Raw genomic sequence first — 25,181 nt, 5'->3', positions numbered from 1 at the left:
GGTTGAAAAGGGGGATCTGGAAGATGACACTGGAAAGGGGAAAAAAATGAACAAGTTGACATCTGACACAAAGACAGAAAGCCAGTTGCACCAGGAGATCTCTGTAGCCAGCTAGCAGTACTGACTTTGCTGCCCTTAGAGAAGATGAAAATGGGCACTGCATGACAGCCAGCACGTGCGGGTGCATTTGGCCCTGAATGGGCTGACTCCAGGTGCAGTCGCAGCCTCCATCTATACCAGCACTTCTTGCATACGTTATCTGCCATCGTATCCAAGTGCAGAAATCAACTGCAAAATGGAAACCAGCAGATGATCTAAAAGGAGATACTTCAGTAGTCACAGTTCTGCCTTTCAATTGCCGTAGCAAGCACAGGGGTTTTAAAGGGATCGCTGGAGAAAGAACATGAAAGAAAATACACTGCACCAATTTCTGAATCATCCGTAGGTGAAAAGACAACTGCCTGCAGACTCACAAACGTCAGGAATTACTGCCGTGCTGATGCCAGGCAATGTGCATACAACAGCCAAGCAGAAGCAATGCACATTAGGCAAGTTTCTGCTTTTACTTGCAATGAAAACAAACACGGCAGTGTGGGTGAGCCCACCGATGTCCCTGAACTCGTACAGTGCAATTGGTTTGGGAAACGGCTATTCATGTAGGATTAGTCTACAAGTATAGTAATACCTTTCTGATATACTGAAGGAACATTTATAGTTTATTTTGTAATAACAGCGATGGCTTCTACCGTTCTGCTTTATCACCACAGCAGCTGGAGGGAATTGCTGCTACGGATGCTGGCCTTGTGTACCTGCATTGTCCCAGCTGCTGTGACAAGCCCTGCTGCTGTGGCACTGCGATGTGCCACGGTGGTTCATCTACTTTTGCATTTATATAGATACACCTGAGTGATTCCATCGTCATACAGATTTACTGTAATTACTGATTCCAGTAAGAAGAAAAGGTGCCACATGCTTTTGGTGAAGGTGTACACAACAGACAAAATAGAGTCGCTCTGAAGGAAGTGCTGCCTGGAGAAAATGGCAGCGGGTCGAACTGATTTCTTCTAGAATTAGTTCCCTTCAAATATTAAGTACCTTTGTTTCAACAACAGCACGTAAGGAAGAAGTACGCCCGTCTTTTCAGCAAAACTGAAGGCACGGCAGACTTTACCCACTCTAGTGGTTACGGCAATTGCTCAGTGATTAAGGCTCCAGACTCCTGGATCCACCGAGTTGCCTAATTGTGCAAATCACTTGGGTCATTACTTTGAAACCTGAAATCTCAGCCTCGTCACAGAATGACGGGGTTTGTCTGAAATGCACTTTTCTCTACTAAACGTCCATCTTCGCCCAGAACGAAGAACGAACGACGTGCTTCAGCAAGGGCTCGGGGGTCGGACAGGAGGGACCGGACCGTGCCCGTCCTGCAGCACCAGCACAAACCTCCCGCCCCAAATACTCCCTTTTTTCACTTAAAGGAAGGACGGAAACAGCAGTGCCGCTGCGCGACGCCTGGCAGAGCCTGGGCCACTAAGGGCTGACTCCCGGCACCTCAGGGCCGAGGCCCGTGGGGGTGGGTGCCGGTGCCGGTGCCCCCGCGGCCCCCGGGAGGGCACCGGAGGACTCTCCGCCGGACCGGGCCCGCCCTCGCAGGCACCGCCTACGCAGCCGACCCGCCCGCGCCGCTCTTCTCTCCGCGGCCGCCCCCTGAGCCATAAAATCAATCGCGGCGTCACCCGCCTCTTTTGCCACGTGCCGGAGGCGGAAGTGAGATGCCGGGGCGGTGCGTGCTCAAGCGATGGCGTTCCAGTAGCGGCGGCGGCGGCGGCGGCAGCAGCGGCAGCGGTTTCCCTCCTTCCCACCTCTTCCGTCGTCGGGACCGGGTGGCGCGGCCATGGCCAGGGGCCAGGCGGCCGCGGCCACGGCTGTGAGCGGCGGGAGGCGGGCGCTGCTGCTGCTGCGGCCGCGCGGTGCGGACGGCGCCCTCCCGCCCGCCGCTGCTGCCGCCGCCGCCGCCGCCGCCGCCGCTGCCGCCGCCGCCGCCTCACGTGACGGCCGCGCGCCCCCCTCCCCCGCGCGCCGTTGCCTCGGCGACTGGCAGCGCCCGGCCGCGCCGCCGGGCTCCGGGGCGGCCGTTACGGCCGTTAACGGCAGCGCGGGGTGGGGCGGGCGCGTCGGCGGGACCGGCAGGGAGAGCCGCCGCCGCTGCTGCGGGGAGCGGGGTGAGAGCTGGGGCGGGAGAGGGTCCTCACCTCACCTCCCCTGACGCGACCCCGGGAGTCCAGCGGCGTGGGGGGGCCCCCCCGGGGGGAGCCAGGGGTGCGAGGGGTGCGGGGCTGTCCGCAGGGGTAACTGCTCACGTCGGTTGGCCCGTATTGATCTTGAAGTAAGACGGCTAAGGCGTAGCCGTATTTTCTGCCCGGGTGTTTTAAAATATAACGCCTTTGAGGACAGGGAGTTCTGCCTCCCGACAGTTTACCTCATGTTCCGTCTTGCATTCACTCCGTCGGCTCGTTTGTGCAAGTGTCCGCGTGGAAGCTACACTGACTTAGATTTAGTGCTGAAAATATTTTCTGTAAAAAGAGTCAAGGGCAAATTGTGAGCGGTTACCTTTTCTCTAAAGGGCAACCAGTGAAGGTTTCCTTCTTTAACAAAGAGTCTGTGGATTTAGTCCTCAAAGCTTTGAAGTACTCACAGCTTCCACCGATTATGCTGATAACGGTAAAGGACCAATTTTAAGAGCCTGACAGTTGGTGGGATTTTTCTTGGACATTATATCCTTGGAGAGCATCTCACAAATGCAGCAGTAGCGTTGTCTTTTACTTTCAAGCTCTTGTGCGTAGCACTTGTTAGTCAGATACCTTTTCAGTTTCAAGCAAGCTGCAATAATCTCAACGCACCATCTAATGTTTTGTCATAAATGAAAAATATTTGGGGTAGCAAGGAAACTCCTGGAAAGCAAACATGTTGATTAAATATTCTTTCTTAAAAATAACTTGTGTTTTGTTTATCTCTTTTTCAGATGTAAGCATCTCTGCATCATCATCTTTACAAAGCAAAGGGAATATTTCCTTATTGGGAAATAGGAAGCTTTTTTTTGACACTCATGCGCTGGTATGCCTCTTGGAAGAAAATGGTAATTTGCTAGAAATGGGTAGCTATTTTTAATGTCATTTCATGGGTGGTTTTTTAGTTTACAAAGTTTGTTACTTACTTATTGACATGTGATGTTACAACTTCAGTTTCATGGATTTTATTTTTTTTATATACTGGGTAAGAACATGTAGGTTTTTTCTACTTCCAAAAGGAAACAGTGAGCTTATAAGTTTGATTGGAATAATTTATTATCCTACTCATAATTCAAAATGCTAAAGAGAAATCAAATTTTAAGAATTGAGAGTAAAAAACAGTTTTCAAGGTAGTGGTTTAAAACATATTGATTGGATTCCTACATATTTAGTATTTAGCACCTTGAATGTGCAACAGTGTGTTATAATAGGATTGATTAGGGACTACTATGTAAAATGCGGGGGGGGGAGAGGGGTATCTCTTCCTTTTGGTGATGGCAAACTATTACATCAGCTCAGCTATTGAAAGCAACTCGGTCTCAGACCCTGTAAGTGCTTTCTAATGCTTAGTTTGAAACAATCATGCTTTTGCAAGTGTTTCTTTTCATAATGATTAAATCTTGTTCATGACACTTTTACTCCTACATTTTGAAAGTGGAAGAGTTGAGAGTGTTTCTAGGGATGATGTTTTACAATAGTTCCCAATATATTCAGTTTAAAAGGTTTCTAATAGGGACTTAGAGCCTGATAGGCCTAAAATCAGAGCAGTTAGCTCTGTTTTCAGTTGAGTTTTGCACATCTTCAGTGGTGCTGAAGATTTATAGTATACTGAAAGTAAGCATCTGCTTTTCAGGGTCAGAATTCTTGCTCATAGAAATAACCACGTGAGAAATGACATTCCATAATACTTCTAGAAAATTTCCACTGTTTATCCTGCTGATACTGTAATAGTGCTGTACTACAGAAGTAGCTATACTATCTCACAGACATAATTGTGGGGTGGGGGAACTTGGATGTACTGATTGGTTGTGTTCTTTTGTTAGTGCTAAATCAAGAGGAGTATGTTTTATTATCTTCCATAACTGACACTTGTTTTAACTTGGTGCTGAATATTAGCGAGTGGCGTTTCTGTAAACCATCCAGATTTTAGGTGTCTCTGAATGTTGTTGCATTTTGTTTTGCTTAGGTTTCACTACTCAGCAGTCAGAGGTCATTGTATCTGCATTAGTGAAAATTATGAACACCAACCTGGATATGATTTACAAGGACATGGTCACCAAAGTACAGCAGGTTAGATCAGAGACAATGGTGGGGTTAAAGTAAATCAAAACGTGGTATGCCTGCTAATGAAATATGTGTTCCTATTTATTACTGTTAGAGACTGTATTTTAAAAGTTTGAAGGTGAAGAACAAACATCCCTGTGTATCTATTGGCTAGTGAATTTTGTCTTGAGTTTATCAAATACTTACCAAAGTGTTGTGGTGGACCTTGAGATTTAGGTATTGTGAGTTGGTATGCAAACCACAGGTAGTTTTTTTAGTTTCAACTTTATTGTAGCATGAAGTAGAATTACTGAGGAGGCTTTTAGACATAGGAGGTATTCAGTGCATGGATTTGAATAGTCACAGCTCCTACATATATTCTTTTGTAGACTTGTAACAAGGAAGTGCAGATTCCCTCAGTTATTTCCCACCCTGTTATGTGGTACCTTTTTATTTACCATTGTGTCACAATGACATTTATATTGTATTAGAATTGAGCTGAATTTTCTTTTTTTATAGACATTTTTAGGGCACGATTGGTGTAGTTGTATACACTGATAAGATATAGGTACATGTATAGTTTGGATGCTGATATTGAAATCTATCTCCTTCTTCATGGTATCCTCTAAACCTACCCAGCATATACATCGTGGTGGGAGGAGGTGAAGAAAACTTGCTTGGAAATAGACTGATAATGCTGAGTATCTACAGAGATCCTTCCTGGCTACCAGGAAATTGCGTACAACTGAACTGAATTGTTAGCTTTGACTTGTGAGGGAATGATTGTTTTAATGAATAATTGGGTCTGGAGGCAAGACTTTTTCTGATACTGGCCGTGATTTTTGAGGGGCCCTTTGTCAGGTCATACAAAGGTAGATCCATGTAAGGAATTGGACATGACAGTGTTGAATATTGCCATGTTGAGCTCTTAGGCATCTGGCTTCAGAAATGAAACTGAAATTCAGAGTAAGGTGTGATTCACTGCATGTGGAACTTAAGCATCTTTGAATGGGATTCGCAATATCTGGTATGCTGGAATTCCGACGTGTAAGCTGGTCAAACAGACCAATGCTGACAAGCAGCATAGCTGAAGTACAGCCTCTGGGGCTGCGCTGTGAGGCTGGGGTTCACAGCCCCAGGTCACCTTCTGAATGCAAGCTTTAACGTATTTCATAGTAACTAGGCTGCTGCCTTAAAACATGAGAAAACAGCAGCTGCTGTCTTTATAGGATAGTAGTCTTGGCAGTAGGGCATCTCATTAAGAAGTGGGATACCTGGATTTTGCATGACCTTCCATCTAGGGAGGTTTCAGCCCATCCTTCCTAGCTTTTAGAGTCCAGGCAAAGCGGACGTGGGAGTGCTGCCTCCTCCCGTGCTGAGTTTGTTCCACAGTCAATCAGGGAACGCAATGTTAAAGGGACCGTTTCTCCCATGGTTGATTGTATTTTACAGTAAGCAGTCTACAATAAGCAATCCAAACCTCCTTCTATGCCCAGCTTTTTTGAATGAATGTAAACACGTTTTCCTTTGTTTTGTTCTGAATTAAATGTTGCTGCTGATGGCAGATGTTTTGTGAGACCCTCAGGTGACTTTCTGCCATTAAGATTCAAATGTGCAGGTTTGTACAGCATGTTAAGATAGAAGCAGCTCAGGAAGCATGTATGCCATGAACTCCAGGCAACATGATAAACCTGTACTGCCTTGTAGTCTTTGAATGCACAAGGGCTTATGCAAAAAGAGAATGAAGAATTGGAAGACGATTTGGAACATTGTGGATGTAGCTATTACCATTAGGCCGTAGTTGGGTATGTAAAAGATAAAGTATTACACTGGTTAGATAAAACCTTAGGGAAAAAGAAATAAGTGTGTGTGTGTGTGTATAGAGATGAGGAAGAGAAAGAATATGGAAGATTCTGTTCTGTTTTCTGAGTTCCCTGAAGAGGGGAGAGAACAAAGGCAAGCCAGAGACATCAGGGAGTAAGAGAAGAGGTTTCCATGGCAGTACTCTTTCTGTAGACTTCTAGTAATGTGTCCAGTACACTGACACATTTTTTTAGACTTGTGGTCAGGTAACCTGGTGAGGCATCTCCAGATGCCACTTAGAAATATAACACTGCAAGTTAGAATAGTATTTCCTGACAAAAGTGAAGTTAAGAGTGCTGTGTCAGATTTGTAGAGTTCTTAGTCCAGAATCAAAAGCAAGGGACTACTTATTAGAGGGAGATCTTCAGAGAAGAGAAGGCAGTCCCTGTTTGCATGTGTGGATAGTGTAGGATCTAGAACAATGTCTACAGACTTTTCCATCCTTGAAAGTTGCAGAGGATTCTTGTTTGTCTTCTGTCAGCTCAGTATAACAGACTGAGAAGAGCAATTAAAACTAAGTACAGTGCATGATTCTGAGTAGTGAAGCAGAGTGAGCCCCCTTGCAGGGGGAGGTAAAAAAAGGAGGTAATTACAAAAGAGTATGGTTGCATTGAGGAGTTTTGGTCTGAAAGCCAGCTTTCCTCATTTAGCTCAGAGACACCTCTTCTCTCCCTAATGCCTTTGCTAGCTTAAGAATTTGAAGACTTGGAATAAACTATTAATTGAATTCTTCTGATCTGTGTTAGCACTGCTGATTTTGTCAAACATTACCAATGTTTGAGCTTAACTTGCTTATTTTGTCACTGTCACTTAATTTATCTTGCTTTCTGAAACTCAGATAATCAGTCTGAAATTGCTGAATTAAAAATTTCAGGGTACCAAAATAGACTATCATATCTGTAGGCACAGATGAGAGAAAACATTATAGTTATGTATGTTCTGAGGTTTTTCTTCCCTCTTTTAAAGGAAATTGCACTTCAGCAAGTGATGTCCCATATTGGTGGCGTGAAAAAGGACATGATTATTTTGGAAAAAAGTGAATTTTCAGCACTTCGTTCAGAAAATGAGGTAAAAATCACTATCTTGGAAAGTGCTATTCTAGCACTAGCTTATTTTTTCTAATCATGTAAAAAAGCATCTTGAACCCAAGGGGTTGCCTGTGGGACCCGTATGCTTTAACACCTTCATTAATGACCGTGTTGATGGGGCAGAGTACACCCTCAGCAAGTCTGCAGATGGTACAAAGCTGGGAGCAGTGACTGGTACACCAGGCAGTTGTGCTGCCATTCAGAGGGATGTCAACAGGCTGGGGAAATAGGATGACAGGAATCTCATGAAGTTGAACAAATGGAAATGCCAAGTCCTGCACTTGGGGAGGAATAGCCCCAGGCACCAGGACAGGCTGGGCCTGACCAGCTGGAAAGCAGCTTTGCAGAAGAGGCCCTGAGGGTCGTGATGGACACCAGGTTGACCATGAGCCAGCGATGAGCCCTTGGGGCAAAGACCACTAACAACCTCCTGGGCTGTGTTTGGAGGGCTGCCAGTGGGTCAAGGGAGGTGATCCTTCCCCTCTGCCTGGCACTGGTGAGACTTCATCTGGAGTGCTGGGTCCAGTTCTGGGCTCTCCAGCACAAGGGAGATATGGACATGCTGGACAGAGTCCAACAAACAGCCAGAAAGATCAGTAAGGGACTGGAGCATCTGACACATGAGGAAAGACTGCGAGAGCTGGGACTGTTTAGCCTGGAGAAGTGAAGGCTCGGAAGGAATCTCATCAATGTGTACAAATATTTGAACGGGGGCTATAAAGAAGATGGACAGGTTCTTTCCAGTGTTGTCCGGTGACAGAACAATAGGTAATTGGCACAGATCAAAATGCAGGAAATTCTATTTAAACCTAAGAAAACCCTTTTGACTGTAAGGGTAGTAGAACACTGGAACAGGATACCCAGAGAGGCTGTGGAATCCCTGTCCTGGAGATACTCAAAACCCAACTGGACATGGCCCTGAGCAACCTGCTCTAGTCACCCCTGCTTTGAGCAGGGGATAGGACTGGATGATCTCCAGAGAGAGTTAATAGAAGATGCTACAGCTGTACCTGTTTCATGTGTCTTTTGAAAGAGATAAAGTAATAAAATAATTTGGATTAGAAAGGACCTCTAGGGAACATTAGGTAGTTGTAGGCTGCAGTATGATTGCCATTTAGCCATCTTTTCTTAAAGCTGAACAAACCCATCTCTCTCTTTCGTCCTCCCCCCCCCCCCCCCCCAACACGGTGTGCTTCAGCCCCCCATCATCTTCATAGCCCTCCAGCGGACTTGCATGTCAACATCTGTCTTTTACCAGGGAGCCTAAAGCTGGACACAGCACTTCCAGTACAGGCTCACAAGTGCTGAATATGGGGAAATAATCACTTCCCTTGGCCTGCTGGGCTTACTCTTGTTAATATCATCCTATGCATTTGGCTGCCTTTACTGCTGTGGGACATTGCTAGCTTCTGTCTTGTGCTGTTGTTTGGAAATGCACAGTACTGAGTAAACATACATGTGTATACACATGCATACGTCTATACACGTACTGAGGACATAGAGTTAAACCACGCTCAGTCTGCCTTCCTCTTCACATGGATTATAGTCATTGCTACTGATCATGCAAATTCATTAGTCTTTCTAGATTATGTGGGTTTATATACAGTAATAAAGTGTACGATTTTTTTCTACTCTCCCAGAAAATAAAACTTGAACTCCAGCAGATAAAGAAGCAAGTCATGGTAAGATACCATACCAATATAATTAAGAATTAACACCTGTCTAGTTTGCTTTAAAAAAAAAAAAATTTTGCTTTCAAGATTTTATTTTAAAAGCTATGCTTCATTGTTGTGATATATAGGACACTGAAATTGCAGTTGATGGTACACTGTGGGCTGCAGCAAAGACAATTTCATGCATGCTTCATTTATGGTGACAGAGAACTGTGAATGGTACAAGAGGTGAAGAAAAAATTAACTGCAGATTTTTTTTTTTTTTACTTACATGTCCTTAGTTCAGATTCAGAAAGTGGCTGCCATGTCATGGTTAAGGCTGAGTGAAGTTCTGCATTTAGGCCTGCCTGTTACATGTAAAGATGCAACATACTTTGAAAATTACAGCACTTGCTAATTGGCTTGAGTTTTGGGGGGTGGGGGGCGTGTGTTTTGTTTTGTTTTTTTCTCTGAAGACTTATCTGTTAGCTGTCCAGAATTTAAAATAGCTTTTAAATGGCTTCTTTAGGCCGCTAAGTTTGGGACCATTATGTTTGGTCCCATTTGTTTGGGAGCAAATGACCATTGCAAGAAAACAGACTGTGTAGAAGACTTACTCTGTTAATTATCATACTGATTCTTATTCTTACCAGGTTTAAGCATCAGTGCTGTGTTTCTGTTCTTTATGGTTTGCCTGTCTTGAATAGTGCTCCAAACACCCTTTTACTGTCAAAAAAAAAGATTGTCTTAAAATCTATTATTTCAACGGGTGTATAGTTGTAAGCAGCCTTTACACAGAAACAAACATTCTTGCAAGAGTGATTAAGATTGGAAACTGGGAAACATTAACTGTTTTTAGGGAGTATGGACATCTGACTTGAGAACTGCTGTTTCCTGGTGAGATGTCCTTCTTGGCTGGAAGGATGGAGCACTTTTTGTTCCCTAGGATTTGTCCATGGAACTGTCAGACTGTTGGACTTGTTGAGCTAGCTGACAATGTGGTCAAACCCAGCCTAGTGCCTCCTTGCTGTTTTGTTCCTATTATCTTTGCTTTCTTTTTGCACTGTCATCTCCAAAAGGAGAACATAAATTTCTCAAGGCTAATCCTGCATGTTTCATACTGTGTTATGAAGTGCTTAATGCATCTGGGTTTTCAGAATACCATTTTAAAATACATTCATCATCTAATTTTTTAATTGTAACTTATTTTATGGTTTTAGTTGCATATAAATGAGATAGTGTAATCCACTGGTAGAGCATCAAGGATCTGAGTCATCTTTTCTTAAAAGCTAGATGTCTTTAAATTTTACTTTTAAATGTAATTCTCACAAGGGCAAGTTATTTTATATTTGCTCATACTTGTTCCTCTAAAAGACAAAAAGACACAATGTTGTAAAAGTTAAGAAAAATTTATTTCTAATTTTTGATTAAACTGTAACGTATCATGTTGTAATGACATCTAATTATAAACCAGTTAAAGGTCAAAAATTCAGACATAGATATTGAGTCTCATTATTGTTCATACTAACTTAATGAACTCTTGACTAGTTGACATTGGCCTACTTGAGAGATGCTTATTTGGTTTTAATAGTAGAATCTCCCAGAACATCAGCAATCTTTTGCTTCTCCCACACATTCATCTGATCAGCAGTTTGCCACATGACAAACTATCAGCTGGCTGGAATTCCTGCCAGGAGGTTGCATTAAAATGGCAGCTGTCACTGAGAAAAGCAGGAATCACTTACAGCTTTTGATGAAGTAAAATGCAAGTGTACAACTTAGGGTAGTTTTTAAAAGTTAGATGTTTAAAAATATAATAAACATTTCCTGACTCTCTAGCTTTTTCTGAAAGCCCTAGATGTAGTCTTTAGAAACAGATTTTCTTTTATATTGGAAGGTTAGAAACTGCTTTTAAAGTTGTTTTGAGCATCAATGTTGCTCCGTGGAGGAAGTCCAACTTATAGGTGTACCTAGGCATGGATTTCTAGAAGTCAGGGTTATGAGTTATGAAACATTCCCGGCACTTGTAAAAGGATGTGCTCTCAATTAAGTGCTGTTCTCAGTGTTCTGGTTTTAAAAGTAATTGTCAGTTGTTAATCCTAAAATCCAATTCATACTATAGAACATGAGTATTTCCCAGGGGAAGAATAGGAATACTTATACTTTTGAAAATTATGTACGTTAATTGGAGAAAAGCTTGATTCCTGAAATATGTAAAGAAAGGCACAATATATTTGTCTAATTCTTTCTGCTTATGATTAAATAAAGTCTTGCTTGCTGCTTTATCAATTTTTTCCCATTAGGATGAAATTACCAAAGTTCGTGCAGATAACAAGTTAAACCTAAACCTAGAGAAGAGCAGAGTAAAAGAATTGGTAAGTTTTGGTTACTTTCTTCTAGAAACACCTCAACACTGAGTAATCTCCAAATTTGGGTAAAAGCGTCTTACCCAAAGAGCATTTTCATACTAATCTATAGTATCATTCACCTTCAAGGTATTAATTCAAGTCACTCATCCTTATGCTGCTGTAGTACAAGGTGTCATATTTGGTTTTTATGTTTATCTATTTTGATATTGGTTTAATATCAGGATTAACACATTACATTTAATATATTAGATATTTAATCTAAATATGCTGACTAGCTGCCTAGAGGTTTTCTATGTTATTAGTATATCTCTTTCTCTATTTTCACACTTAATTAAGTTTACACATTTCATTAAATTTATCATCACTGAAGATGTTTCATTTCCCTATAGCTAGAGAATTTATAGCATAGGTAGTTTGTCAGGAAACACCTATTGTGAAAATACTTGTAATTTATTTTTTTTAATTGTAGCTGATACTGGTTCAGATTGTTTTGAACGTTTGAAATATCTGGTAGGACTGAACTGATGTGATCTTAGAATAACATAGATGAAGAATTAGAAGATTAACAAGTTTTTGCATTATATGTAGCACTCTAAATAGAATTCTGTTCCCATAGATATTTTTTTAATAGCTTTTAGGACCTCAGAGGAATTGCATCTTCTAAATTGAAAGATCTTTTAATGACATTTTCCTATTATTCCTTACTCAGTCCTTTTTCAGGTGTATAATGAAGATGTAGTATTTATCTCCAATTTAGGCAATAAGAAGTGTTCAAGTAGATATCATACATCTTCTGTGTGTGCCCCTTGAAGTTTTTTACGTGCTTAGTTTAGGTAACAGCTGTGTCAGTGATTTAGTATAATGACTAACAGTCTGTTATCCCATGGTAGATGCTTGAATAAAGTACAACTTGAGCAGGTAGAAATCTTGTTTAAAGGTTGATACTTCATGCTAATGTTTTAAAAAAACATCATATGAAATGTATTATCTGTGTAGATGATAAGCTTTGCAAAGCTTCAGGCTTACAAAACCTATTTAAAACCACTTCACCAGTGATAAATTAGGCACTAGTGTTTTCTTGTGTATTTATGTAGGATCCTGGAATCTGGACTCTCTGTTGTGCAGAACACTACATTATTTTGACTGCCTCCCAGGAAAAGCAAACTGTGCATGTCAACTTTCTCTTAAGAAAGTTGACCAACTTTGTAGTCTGTTGTGCAACTATAATGTCATTGTTTCTGTGAAAACTGCTCTTCTGCTTTTTTCCTCCCCCCACTCTCCCACTTCAGTTGCCAGCTCTGCCATGCATGAACAGAAAAGGAAAAAGGCAGATGAATGGGGAGCAGGTTCTAGCATATATGCTGAGTTAGGGGAGAGACGTAATCCAGTATTTTCTGTAGTAGGCAGATCATCATTATCATATTTACTTCAATTTTAATGTGACTTAGGACTCAGTATCTAGCTTTCTGAGATTAAAACTCAGGATAATTGAAGGTTATTGTGCATTCTTAGTAAGTTACTATTCAGAATAGAAATGTCCTAAGTTTAAATTGATTTAACTTGAAGCACTAAGTAAAATGTTTTTGTCTTTCCGTTTTGCTTGGAATAAGAACTGAAGGACAATTTCTTAATTTGTCAACACCGATGTGGGCAGTCTTTAATGTTTCAAACTCTAAATGCTTTATCTTTTAATTAGTTCATTCCACTTTACATTTCTTGGAGAGTCCTAAATTGCTTAATGCACATCTGTTTATGCTGTGATTTATATGTGCAGTGATACAGATGTGATTTTAAAACTTGAAGTACAGTACAAAATTCCATATATATTCATGTGTTCATGCATCACAGTACCTCTAAGCTTGCTGTTAAAAATATCAAGGTGCATCTGAGAACTGAATTTTCTCTGTACTGTGAAAAACATGGACTTAAGGGGAAATCTCCCTGTTGAATTTCAGGGGGGAAGTTTAACCTTGTCTTTCCAACTTTTTTATGCACTGGTGTTATTACAGATGTGTGGTGATGCCTTGCAGTAAAAGGGTATATTTCACTGTCTTAAACCTAAGTTTAAAATTCTTGGGTCTGACCTAAAGTTCTAGCCACAAAGCAAAACTTCAACAAACACAAACATCAAGAAAGAAGCTTGTAGAATATAAATTGTTCAGAAAATGTGTATTTGGCTAACAGCATCTATTTAAAGTAAAACAGGCGAGCTATTTCAACCCATAATATTGTTTATTTTAAATGTCATGGTTCTTTTGGTAGTGATGATCAGTTTATTAATGTGAGGTCCTATTCTTATGTGAAATTTCACCTCAAACCTAATTTTAATTAGGTTCTTTTATAAATATTCTGCCATCTTACCACTTTCAAACCCATATATTTATATAAAATGTCTGAATTTCTGTGTTTATCTTTCTCTTCATTTTGCAGAATCCAGTGACTGTTTCATTAATTGCAGACATGCTGTTACTTGTCTTTTTTATGTCATTTTCTACATTTGTAGCAGACTGCTATCTCTTAACTTCATCTTTAGATCAGTCCAAATAGAGCTCTAGATCTGTAAGGAGGGTTTTTCAATGCTGAGGCATTTATGTTGATTAATCCGAGTTTAATATTAAAGTGGAATAAGCTTCCAGAGTGGAGGAAAAATAAAGTGACTTTCCACATGGGAATGTCAACAGATGAGGTTATTGCTGTGTAACTGAGGATTCTGAGATGGGTGCCTGATGACCTTAATACTCTGCACTATAGACTGGTAGTTTAGCAGCTGTCTATGAATAATTTAATTGCCCCAGTAGTGGGACAGGAACCATTATCAATGTCAAAGTAAATCATGCCTGTTCATGAGTCATAAGGGTGACCTGCCTTAAAGGTATGCCTGTTCAATTTGGATTTAACTTTCCTTGAACCCAAATAGCTATAATTTAAAAATAAGCCACAGCTTCTGATGTTCCACAAATGAATGGCTTAATGTGAAATACAAAGGTCCTATATTTAACAAATATATCATGAAATGATGGTCAGAACAATACAAATGGTGAATGCATGCAGTGCTGGCTAAACATTTCTTTGGTAGCTGAGTTTGATAGGATGTTTAAAAATTGTACTCCCCTTTCTGAAGAAAGTAGATGGTTCAGTCTTAATTGTGCTTGTATGCTCAATGGATTAGTTAACTGTTCCAGACTTACTGTTTAGAAATGCAAATCTGCCAACCTTTCTTCCAGCTGCTTATTAATATATACAGTTTTTGCAGAAGATGTGTCTGATGGACTTGTTACACTTAACAGTTCAGAGATGTGGATGAACACCTGTCTAAATTGTGCTTTTCCAAACGACAGCAATTACCTACAACGCTGTCTTTCAAGTGTTGTCAGACAATAATCTTGTCCAGATTCAGTGTTCTACAGAATTTGGAAACAAAGGAATATGCTTTTAAGTGGGGGGGGGAAAGTTTAATGACAATATCATGTTTATCTTTTTTTTTTTTTCCCCCCTCCCTCTAGTACTCACTTAATGAAAGAAAACTACTTGAAATGAGGACAGAAATAGTGGAATTGGTAAGAACTTGGTAGCTGATTATTATACAGCAAATCTTTTTGTACTCGTGTTATAGACCTGGTATTCTTTTTAGAGTTGTTCATGTCTTTAGGCACTTTAATGTACAAAATGTCATTGTGCTTTATTGTTTCCCTGTGTATTTTCATATTGGTACAGGTAACTGAAGTGTCTACAGAATAAGAAGGCTTTCATGTATATTATTAGACCCTCTGCGTGTATATATAAACTGTCCAGTGGTCACTTTGATTTGAAACTTCATGCATGCAGTATTTTCTCTAGATGGAATTCTACTCTTAATGTTAGTTCGTGAAATTAATTTTTTTCCCCTGTGTTCAGTGAGACTGAAACACGCTGCTCGACTGATTTGGCTTCATTTTAGAGGAGGTTTTTACCAAGCACTTCCTCTTCCTTTGTTTCCTTTCTGTAGTATAGGGAATTATTCCTAGGAAGGTGTCTAGCAGTAAATCATTAACTGATTCACAATGTTTCAGTAGTGCTGATTTGACAATATCAGCAACTCAGCAGCTGTTCTCAGTTTACAAGTTTGATCTTTCAGTCTTTTCTGAGTAGTAATTCTGTCCCATTTTTTTACAGAAGTCGTGTCTTCTGTCATAATCAGATTCTGAATTTGTCAGTAGCTGTTTTTGTGGTAGAATTCATTACAAGGTGAAGACGTGCTCTTTTTTTACATCAGAAGACCAATTCTCACTTTCTCTAATGATCCATAAATCTTTATGCTCCGGTATGTTTTTGTCACAAAAGGCTCTTAGACCTCTCAATAGCTCTTATAATTGAGTAGTGACTTTAATATTGGTGGGCCAAACAACAGATTGACGTTAATATTTAGGCTGCTAGATTGAGATAAGAAGGCATCCAGTTCTGCCACTTTCTAGATTACGTGTTAAGGAACATGTAATCATTCAAATTTCCTGAGTTCACCAAATTATTCAATTCCTTGGATATAATCAGCTAGGAAGGAACTTGTTCTCTTTGAATGCAAATTAACATACATCTAAGGAAGAACCAAAAATACAGCTTGAAGGGATGGGTAAAATTACTAAATAAACTAGAAACTGTTCAAATTGCATCATTTTGTTGCTTTGCCTTTTAGCATGCACAACAAGATCGAGCTTTGACCCAAACAGACCGAAAAATAGACACAGAAGTTGCAGACCTGAAAACAATGCTCGAATCGCACAAACTTGATAATATTAAGTACTTAGCAGGTAAGGAATCTGATGGTTGTCTCTCATGGTGAAACTGTTCAACATTGTTAAATGTTTGGCAAACTCTCAATTGACTGTATTCATAAAGGCCCTGATTAAAAAAAAAAAATACTTGAAATAGTCTCAGTCAAGATTAGCAGCCTTATTTGTATATTTAACCGAGACAAAGTTTCCTATGATCCGCAACTTTATTTTGCATGGGCTGTGGCACTCTGACTTTTTGTTTTTTCCCGCTTTATACTGTAATAATAATGTGTATGAGAAATCTAAAAGACTGCCTGTTAACAAGGGCCAAAAAGGTCTTCTGTGCCTGACTTAATTTACAAAAGCAGCCTGCTGCATGCACTTCTAGGATTTCTTCATCTGTCCAATGGAGATCTATATGCAAAATGGAACATTTCAGCTTTTCTGACTGTTCAGTGCCACGTATTCTTTAAACTTTCATTTTTCAGGCACATGCATTAGAAAAATACTGTATGTCTGTGTGTGCGCCTACATTATTGCCCTAGGTAACTTTAATATTTTGACACTTTGCTACTGAGTGTGCAGTGCTATTAAATGAGCAGGTTTGCAGTAGAAAATTATTCTTATGATACAGATTTTCTGATTATTCTTTTACAATGGATTTTGTCACAAGTACAATCACTTACATCTATTCATAGTACTGTACTTCAGGCATATCCGTTAGAGAGAACCATTACTGGAAAATGAAAGGCACTTTATTAAAATGAGAGGAAATTCTTTTTCCCACCATCCCTATGTTGAACTCTGCAAAAAATATGTTGAACTCTGCATGAAAAAAAAAAATAATTTGCATTGTGTTTGACGTTCTCCTGTTGCAAACAGTGGCAAAAAACTTTTGTGTGTATATCTAGTAAACCAAAAGTTGATTTCATTTAAATAGGAATTTTAAAAATTGCAAACTAATAAGGCTTGTTAAAGATGGCTTTCATTTATTTGTTTGAATGCTTGACTGTGATTTAATAATCCTGTTATTCATTTCCTCACTTTACAACCGTAACTTGCCATATTGATCTTTTTGGAGTGGTAAGCACCTAAGGGTTTCTTTCGGCCTTTTGATTGTTTTCCAGCCCAGTTTTCCTGCATTCTTTTTCCTTCCTTCTTATCTGTCATTTTTGTGCCCCTCCACCTTGACATTTTTTATGTAAATCAAAAACCTTATTTTCTTACATGGAGAAGGGGTGGTGGTTACACTTTTAGTATTGTAGTAAGATGCATACATAGCTGTCTGAAGAAATGTTCCAAGAGCTAATTATTTAATGTCTCTGTTTTCCTCCCCATTTTTATTTTCTTTCAGGTTCAGTATTTACATGCCTTACTGTAGCACTGGGATTTTATCGTTTATGGATATAATAAAACATCAATTTAAAGGGACTTCTACTGTCTTGTTTTCTGAAAAAAAAAGAAGTTTTATCTTTGCCTGGACTTTAACCAAGTCTTGACTGTTTTATTTATTTTTTTTGTAAAGCAGACCGTATTGAGAATGTAACCAAAGATGTGCCTAGAAACAAACTGTACACATGTAGTGCATATTTTGAAACTTACTTCTGATGAAAGCATGGTATGCGCTTTTCTGCCATTTCCCTCCATTCTGAGCTGCAATACACCTTGCTGCTACAATGCATCATGTAAGTGAAGACTGGCATTCGTACCAATGGCATGGGGCTGCATGCTATAGAGAAGAATCTACAGAATTGTGTTCCCTTGCCTATTCAGACATGCTTGCCAGAGTCAGTTGCATGTATCAGACTGAAGTTTTGATTATTAATGTAAAACTGAAACTACACGTTTTGTGGCTTGGAGGCACTCTTGTATAAGTAGAATTTGTGTTAACTGAATCATGCTTGCTTACTTCCCTCCTTCTAACACTTGTTCATACAGTTACTATGATCAAATATTTGTTTTTCTATTTTTATAACATTATAGTTATCAGCTCGTTTTCCAGATGGCCATCCAATCAGTCATCTGTCATGAAAGAGTACTGTGTAATGACAGCAGTGTTTGCTGCTAGTTTTCTTTGTAATATATTTGTAGAGGTTCTTGTGACTAACTTGCCTTTGGTACATATAAGTATCTGATACTCATTCCATATGCTAATAGTTAACTTTACCACTGTAACTGGAAGGTTGAAATGCAGTAAAATACACTAGTTGTGTTAATTTACAGTTAAGTGATACAAAGTGTCTCTGGTGCTGCCTTCCTGATGGAAGGGAATTGATGCTTCTAGCAAGGAAAGAGATTTTAAATGGTGGTTATGAAGCAAGAGACCTGCAATACTGACAGTCTTCTGGGTTTTTTGTTGTTTTACTTTAAAAAATAAAAATAAAAAAAATCCTGTTGATTCTTCAAAGGTGGAACTTTGATGGTGATTGTAATAATGAAAGCAGTAATGGAGACCTGCAAGGATGTTTAATACAGTTCTGAGCAAGCCCATGTAAGTGCAACTGAAAGCAATGAAGGCAGGCGTTCAGTGCATCCAGATATCTGTCATTCTTCCACTGATGAAACGACTGCTTTAGTAGCAGAGCTGCCGTCTATGTTCCTTCAGTTAAGGGAAATTTCCCTTTCTTGCTTGGTCTTAGGAGGAGAGAACAATCTATGCACTGGTAATAAATGCTGTTAGAGCACAATCACAGCTTTGCTTAAGGAAAGTAAAGCTGTTTGGCTACTTTGTGCCTGTACCATAATAACCATTTAACTTTTTTGGTGGTTGTGTTGCCGAAATCCGGAATAAAACTCCTTAACAGCAATGAGAAGTTAAGAAGCAGGCACTCCTTTATTGCAGCGCTGGGCACACGGGGGATCGCTCCACCTATCGTGTGCACCTGTCTTGTCTAACGATACAGTTAAATACACACCTGTTATACATATTCATTAAGTTTCTGGGAAATGTTATACATAATCATCAACTTTCCAGTAAATCATTAGCATATGTATATGTCTCTTCACGCAGGTGCAGCAAAGGTCTCTGGTGGTCTTCAGAAGCCCTCTGGTGGTCTTTCATAGTCTTCCTCACTTGTCCGCTTCTTGACCTCCTTTAGCTGATTCTGCGCAGTATGATTCTCATCACTATCTATATTAGTTTGCATAAAAATGTATACTATGTTCTCTTTTGAAATCCAACCTTTTCAATGATTGGTCTTTCAGTTTGTTATCAAAATGGGAAAGGTAGGGAGTTTTCAAGAAGCGAATCTTCTTGGCTTCTTGAAAGAAAATACAAGCCAACAATAATCAGCTAAAAGTACAGTACTGCACATTCTTTAAGTTCTTTATCTACTATGGTTACACCCCACAACTCTATATTCCTAATATTTCAGTTGTAATCAGATTTGATTTCTTTTAAAATGTAACATTTCCCCCCTTTGAAAGTTTTGAAAATCACTTCAATACTTTCACTATAATTCTACTGATCAGTTACTATATATTGGAGGAGGTTCTGGGTTTCTTTGTTCATTTTGTTGTTTTGCAACAGCTTGGACGATCATGTGATTAAAAGAAGTTTCACGAGTCAAACGTGTTAGCTGATTCATCATTCTCCAAGTTAGGATATATAATATTGCTGACAGAGTCAAACTGATCAAAACCAATATCAAAAGAACCACGATGGGGTGACACAACTTGTTCAGGATGCCTGTAGCAGTAGGTGACCATCCGAAAAGTGTGTCCCACCATTTATGTTCTACATCTTTTTGCACTCTTTCAAAAATTCGGTGTATTTCTTTCACATTGTTATGAACAGTTATTAAGGGGGGGTTTTTTTTGTCCATTTTCCCTAATTTTTTCTAAAATCTCAACTAGATCCTTGTGTTGTAGTAACTGTTTTACCAAAGCGAGATTCATTCCGATGGGTATAGGTAGTAATTCATGAATCAACATGTAGTTAGATTGCAAAAGTTGGTGAGACGTGACCGGGGCCGAATAGGAAAAGTCACATCTTACAATCTTAGTAAAATTGTATGTCACTGACCATTCTTTCAAATTTTTCCTTGCATTTAATAATCTTCCCAATTTCTCATCCTCTTCTGAATATTTAGGTTTTTTCCTTTGGTATTACAATAGTTTTTGTAAGAATTAATGCCATTTGTAAGGTATTCCTTTTGGCTGTTTCCTTAGCTGATTTATCTGTTAATCTGTTCCCTACAATCTCTTTTATATTCCCTGATTGATGTGTTTTACAGTGCATGATTGTTACTGCAGTTGGTTTCCGAACTGCTTGTAGTAAATGTAAAATCTCCTCTTTATATTTAATGTTGGACCCCTGAGAGGATAATAGTCCTCTTTCCTTCCATAAAATCCCATGGACATGGACCACGCCAAATGCATATTTCGAATCAGTCCAAATATTCACTTTCTTTTCTTCACTCAATTCTAGAGCCCTTGTCAAAGCCACTAGTTCAGCCTTCTGAGCTGAAGCTGTGTTTGGTAAAGCATTGGCTTCTATAACTGATTTTTCAGTTGTTACCGTATATCCTGCATAGCGGATTCCATTTTCAACAAAGCTGCTACCATCTGTGTACAATTCCCAGTCTGGATTGTCCATAGGTACATCCTTCAGATCCTCTTGACTGGAATATACATACTCAATGGTAGTCAGGCAATCATGTTCCAGTTGTCCTTCTTCCTGTATAGAACTTAAAAAGACTGCAGGATTAGTCAAATTAGTGGTTTTCAAAAGTACATCATCTTGCTCCATCAAAATTACCTGATATTTCATCATTCTGTTTGGGGAGAGTCAATGGTCCCCCTTTTGTTCTAACACTGATATCACCATATGTGGTACATATACCACCATCATCCTTCTCAAAGTCAATTTTCGGGCCTCCTGTATTATCATCACAGTGGCTGCTACTGCTCTCAAACAAGCAGGTCAGCCTTTACTTACAAAGTCTAATTGTTTGGAAAAGTATCCAACCGGTCACTTCCAACTTCCCATCTTCTGAGTCAGCACTCCCAGTGCAAGGTGTTGTTTCTCATGTACAAATAACTGGAAGTCTTTAGTCAGATCCGGAAGTCCCAGGGCTGGTGCTGTCATCAGGGCCTGTTTTAGATTCTTGAAAGCTCTCTGCTGATCTGGACCTCATTCAAATGGTGGACCTTTAAGAGCTTCATATAAAGGTTTAGTCAACAGACTATAGTTCATTATCCATAGCCGACACCACCCAGTCATTCCCAAGAAGGTTCTCAATTCGTGGGTATTTCTCGGCTCCGGGATACTGCAAATTGTTTCTTTGCGGTCTGTTCCCAACTGTCTTTGTCCTTGTGAGATTTCAAAACCCAGATATATCACAGTCTGTTTTGGTATATGGGCCTTAGTTCTAGAGACTTTGTATCCGCTTAACCCCAAAAAGTTTAAAAGATCAATTGTTACCTTTATACACGCTGGTCTCTCCTCTGTTGTTATCAATATGTCGTCTACATACTGTAGGAGTAAATGTCCAGGTTTGGGACCATCTCGTTTCCACATCTCAAGTTCTTTTGCTAATTGGTTCTCAAAAATTGTTGGACTGTTCTTGAATCCTTGTGGCAATCTTGTCCATGTCAATTGTGTTTTTCGTCCTGTTTTTGGATTTTCCCACTCGAAAGCAAATAATTTTTCGACTTCCTTCTTCCAGGGGTATACAAAAGAAAGCATCTTTTAAATCAAGCACTGTAAACCACTGGTGATTCTCCCCTAGAGTTGTTAAAAGTGTATATGGATTGGCCACTACAGGATGTATGTCTTTCACTATCTGATTTATTGCCCTCAGATCCTGTACTAATCTATATTCTCCTGATGGCTTTTTCACTGGTAAAATTGGAGTATTATATTCAGATTCACACTCCTCTAAGATTCCATATTCCAAAAATTTATCAATTAATTTCTTGATTCTCAATCTAGCCTCAGGTTTAACTGGATACTGTTTTAATTTCACTGGTTTCACATTTTCCTTCAGTTCTACTTTTACAGGTTGTGTCATTTTAGATTTTCCAGGTATCTCTGTGTTTCAAACTGTAGGGATCACAGCATCATCAACTTCTTGTGGCATCTCCTGAATCTTAACCTTCTCCTGTATCATCAATATTTCTCCTGTCTTTGATTCTGGTATCTTTTAAAGAATTTCTTCTCCCTCAAAAGCTATCTGTGTATTCAATTTGGATAACAAATCTCGACCCAACAGGGGTATCGGACATTCTGGTACATACAAAAATTCATGTGTAATTGTTTTATTTCCAAATTTTAAATCAAGGGGTTGAAAGAATGGTCTATTTTCCTGTTTCCCAGTCGCTCCAATTATGTTCGCTGTTTTATTTTCCAATTTCCCTTTGTAAGTATTCAAAACAGAATATACTGCTCCCGTATCAACTAAAAATTCAACTTTATCATTTCCCAGCTTAATTGTAACCAGAGGTTCAGCTGGGTTCCCCTCCGGTCTCTTTCATTCATTTAAAGTCATCATTTTTGTAGCCTCTTGTTGACTTATTTGCCTTTTGGGGCAATCCCTTTTCCAATCTCCATCTTCCTTATAATATGCACACTGATTCATTCCGAGGGGTGTATTAGGTTCCCAGTTACCAAAGTTTCTAAAACTTCCTCTTCCCCGAGCTCGTCTTCTTCCTCTTGCTGCATTCCCTGTTAAGACAGCTATTAATCTACTGTCTCTGATCTTTTTTTTTTTTTTTTTTTTTGTTTTTTCTTTCTTCTCTTAATTATTATAGACTTTCCATGCTGTTTCTAACATTTTATTTAAATTTCTTGAATCCTCTCCTTCCAATTTTTGGACTTTTTGCCTTATATCAGGTGTTGACTGCTTCATAAAAAAAATCGAAGCCAATTGTTGTTCTGCTTCTGTCTCCAATTTCAAATCAGTATATTTTTAGTGGTTTCCTTCAATTTTTCCAAAAACACAGAGAGAGATTTATTTTTATCTTGATTTATTTCATATAATTTAGACCAATTCAAAGCTTTCGGCATTGCATGTTTTATTTCATACAATACCCATTTTTGATATCGAGTTAACCTTCTCCTGTGTACAGGGTCATTTGGATCCCACTGGGGATCTCTCGAAGGAAAACTCTGTTCCAAAGTTCCAGAAAGCATTCCATTCATAAGTGTTGCCTCTGCTTGTGTTTTTCCAGTTTTATTACCATCTGTTTTTCAGTACTATCCAATAAATTATTCTCCCTGACTCAATACTCCTTTCCCGTGAATGTGAGGGAGAGAGATCCTGCTCCTCCCTTGGTGGGGTTATTTCTAATTCTAGTTCCATTTTATCTTCTTTTGGTACCATACATTTAATGTATCTTTTTCTAATATCACAAGCTGAACAACAACTCTTAGTTTTCTTATTTTCTGAAGTTAATGTTATCACTAAATTGTCTCGACTAATTAACTTGTATTTTTTTTTTTTTTTTTTTGCCAATCCGTTTTCTGCCTCAAATAAAAAAACAGATCCACATATGGCACTTTACTCCATTTACCCTCTCTCCTACAAAATAACATTAACTGTAATATAGTATTATAACTTAAAGTTCCATTTGTTGGCCATTTTTCTTGATCTTCCAAAACATACAAAGGCCACCAATGATTGCAATATTCAATCATTTGACTTTTACGTAAATCATCATGTAATTCACTCCAATGTGCCAATAAACATCCCAATGGTGATGGTTTTGGTATCTTTTCATCAGTGGTTATATTTCCCATACTCTTTCTTACTCTTAAATAATTTGGCTAATGCCATTATGCTTATATATCAATTACCAAATACATCAAATATCAATTATCAAAGTTCCAAATATTAATAACCAAATATCAAATATCAAATACCAAATACCAAATACCAAATATCAAATACCAAATATCAAATACCAAGTATCAAATACCAAATAAATGCAAATGACAATTGTCTCAGATACACAGATGTCCAACCCAGCAATAGCTTTCGCTTATGACTTACGGGTAGACTTATCCCAGATACACAGATGTCCAACCCAGCAATAGCTTTCGCTTATGACTTACGGGCAGACGCCTAGGCTTCTCCACAGACGGGTACCCTCTGAGCCCCAACCCTGCGAAGCTTTCGCCGCGCCTTACGGGCAGGCTATCCGAACAGATTCCAGAGAAGAAGTGCCTTACCCTTTCTCCAGGGAACGTTGCGAGGAGCTTTGCGAGTCGAGAGCGATGGTTCCCCCCCGAGAATCCCTCGGTGCCGGCTGGAGTTCGATCACCACTCGATCTCGTCCAGTCTCACTCGCAAGGTCCCATCTGGGGTGCCAAAACTGTTGCCGAAATCCGGAATAAAACTCCTTAACAGCAATGAGAAGTTAAGAAGCAGGCACTCCTTTATTGCAGCGCTGGGCACACGGGGGATCGCTCCACCTATCGTGTGCACCTGTCTTGTCTAACGATACAGTTAAATACACACCTGTTATACATATTCATTAAGTTTCTGGGAAATGTTATACATAATCATCAACTTTCCAGTAAATCATTAGCATATGTATATGTCTCTTCACGCAGGTGCAGCAAAGGTCTCTGGTGGTCTTCAGAAGCCCTCTGGTGGTCTTTCATAGTCTTCCTCACTTGTCCGCTTCTTGACCTCCTTTAGCTGATTCTGCGCAGTATGATTCTCATCACTATCTATATTAGTTTGCATAAAAATGTATACTATGTTCTCTTTTGAAATCCAACCTTTTCAATGATTGGTCTTTCAGTTTGTTATCAAAATGGGAAAGGTAGGGAGTTTTCAAGAAGCGAATCTTCTTGGCTTCTTGAAAGAAAATACAAGCCAACAATAATCAGCTAAAAGTACAGTACTGCACATTCTTTAAGTTCTTTATCTACTATGGTTACACCCCACAACTCTATATTCCTAATATTTCAGTTGTAATCAGATTTGATTTCTTTTAAAATGTAACAGTTGGGAGTGCCAACTTTAATCGTATGCAAGTGCGGAGCAAGAGATGAATGTCTGTAATAATACTATACTGGCCAGAAATAAAGAATTTTGAATATTTCATAGAATATGCTGAGTTTTCATTATAAATGCAACTTTTTAATTTGAATTTAATCTGTTTGAAGTTAAGTCACTGC

General features: G+C 39.3%; 1 protein-coding gene across 1 annotated transcript; it reads left to right on the top strand.

Moving 5' to 3' along the window:
* The first annotated feature begins 1,766 nt into the window (after positions 1–1,766).
* Positions 1,767–25,112, top strand: MCUR1 (mitochondrial calcium uniporter regulator 1). The gene is made up of 10 exons (XM_052809456.1): positions 1,767–2,222; positions 3,023–3,136; positions 4,255–4,358; positions 7,161–7,262; positions 8,923–8,964; positions 11,238–11,309; positions 14,807–14,860; positions 15,973–16,087; positions 17,406–18,817; positions 25,009–25,112. Exons 1-9 carry the CDS (start codon positions 1,895–1,897, stop codon positions 17,459–17,461), a joined length of 987 nt encoding a protein of 328 aa, XP_052665416.1. The 5' UTR covers positions 1,767–1,894; the 3' UTR covers positions 17,462–18,817; positions 25,009–25,112.
* Positions 25,113–25,181: the final 69 nt, after the last annotated feature.

The sequence above is a fragment of the Harpia harpyja genome, chromosome 1 (assembly GCF_026419915.1).
Source record: "Harpia harpyja isolate bHarHar1 chromosome 1, bHarHar1 primary haplotype, whole genome shotgun sequence".
NCBI classification, from domain to species: Eukaryota; Metazoa; Chordata; class Aves; order Accipitriformes; family Accipitridae; genus Harpia; species Harpia harpyja.
This window is presented reverse-complemented; position numbering and strand designations above follow the sequence as displayed.

Bases quoted from the DNA above. Each gene is read 5' to 3' on its own strand.
- MCUR1 (XM_052809456.1), top strand. From the start codon at position 1,895: ATGGCCAGGGGCCAGGCGGCCGCGGCCACGGCTGTGAGCGGCGGGAGG. The intron at 8,965-11,237 runs GTAAGATACCAT...TTTTCCCATTAG, and splicing joins AGATAAAGAAGCAAGTCATG to GATGAAATTACCAAAGTTCG. The intron at 11,310-14,806 runs GTAAGTTTTGGT...CCCTCCCTCTAG, and splicing joins AGAGCAGAGTAAAAGAATTG to TACTCACTTAATGAAAGAAA.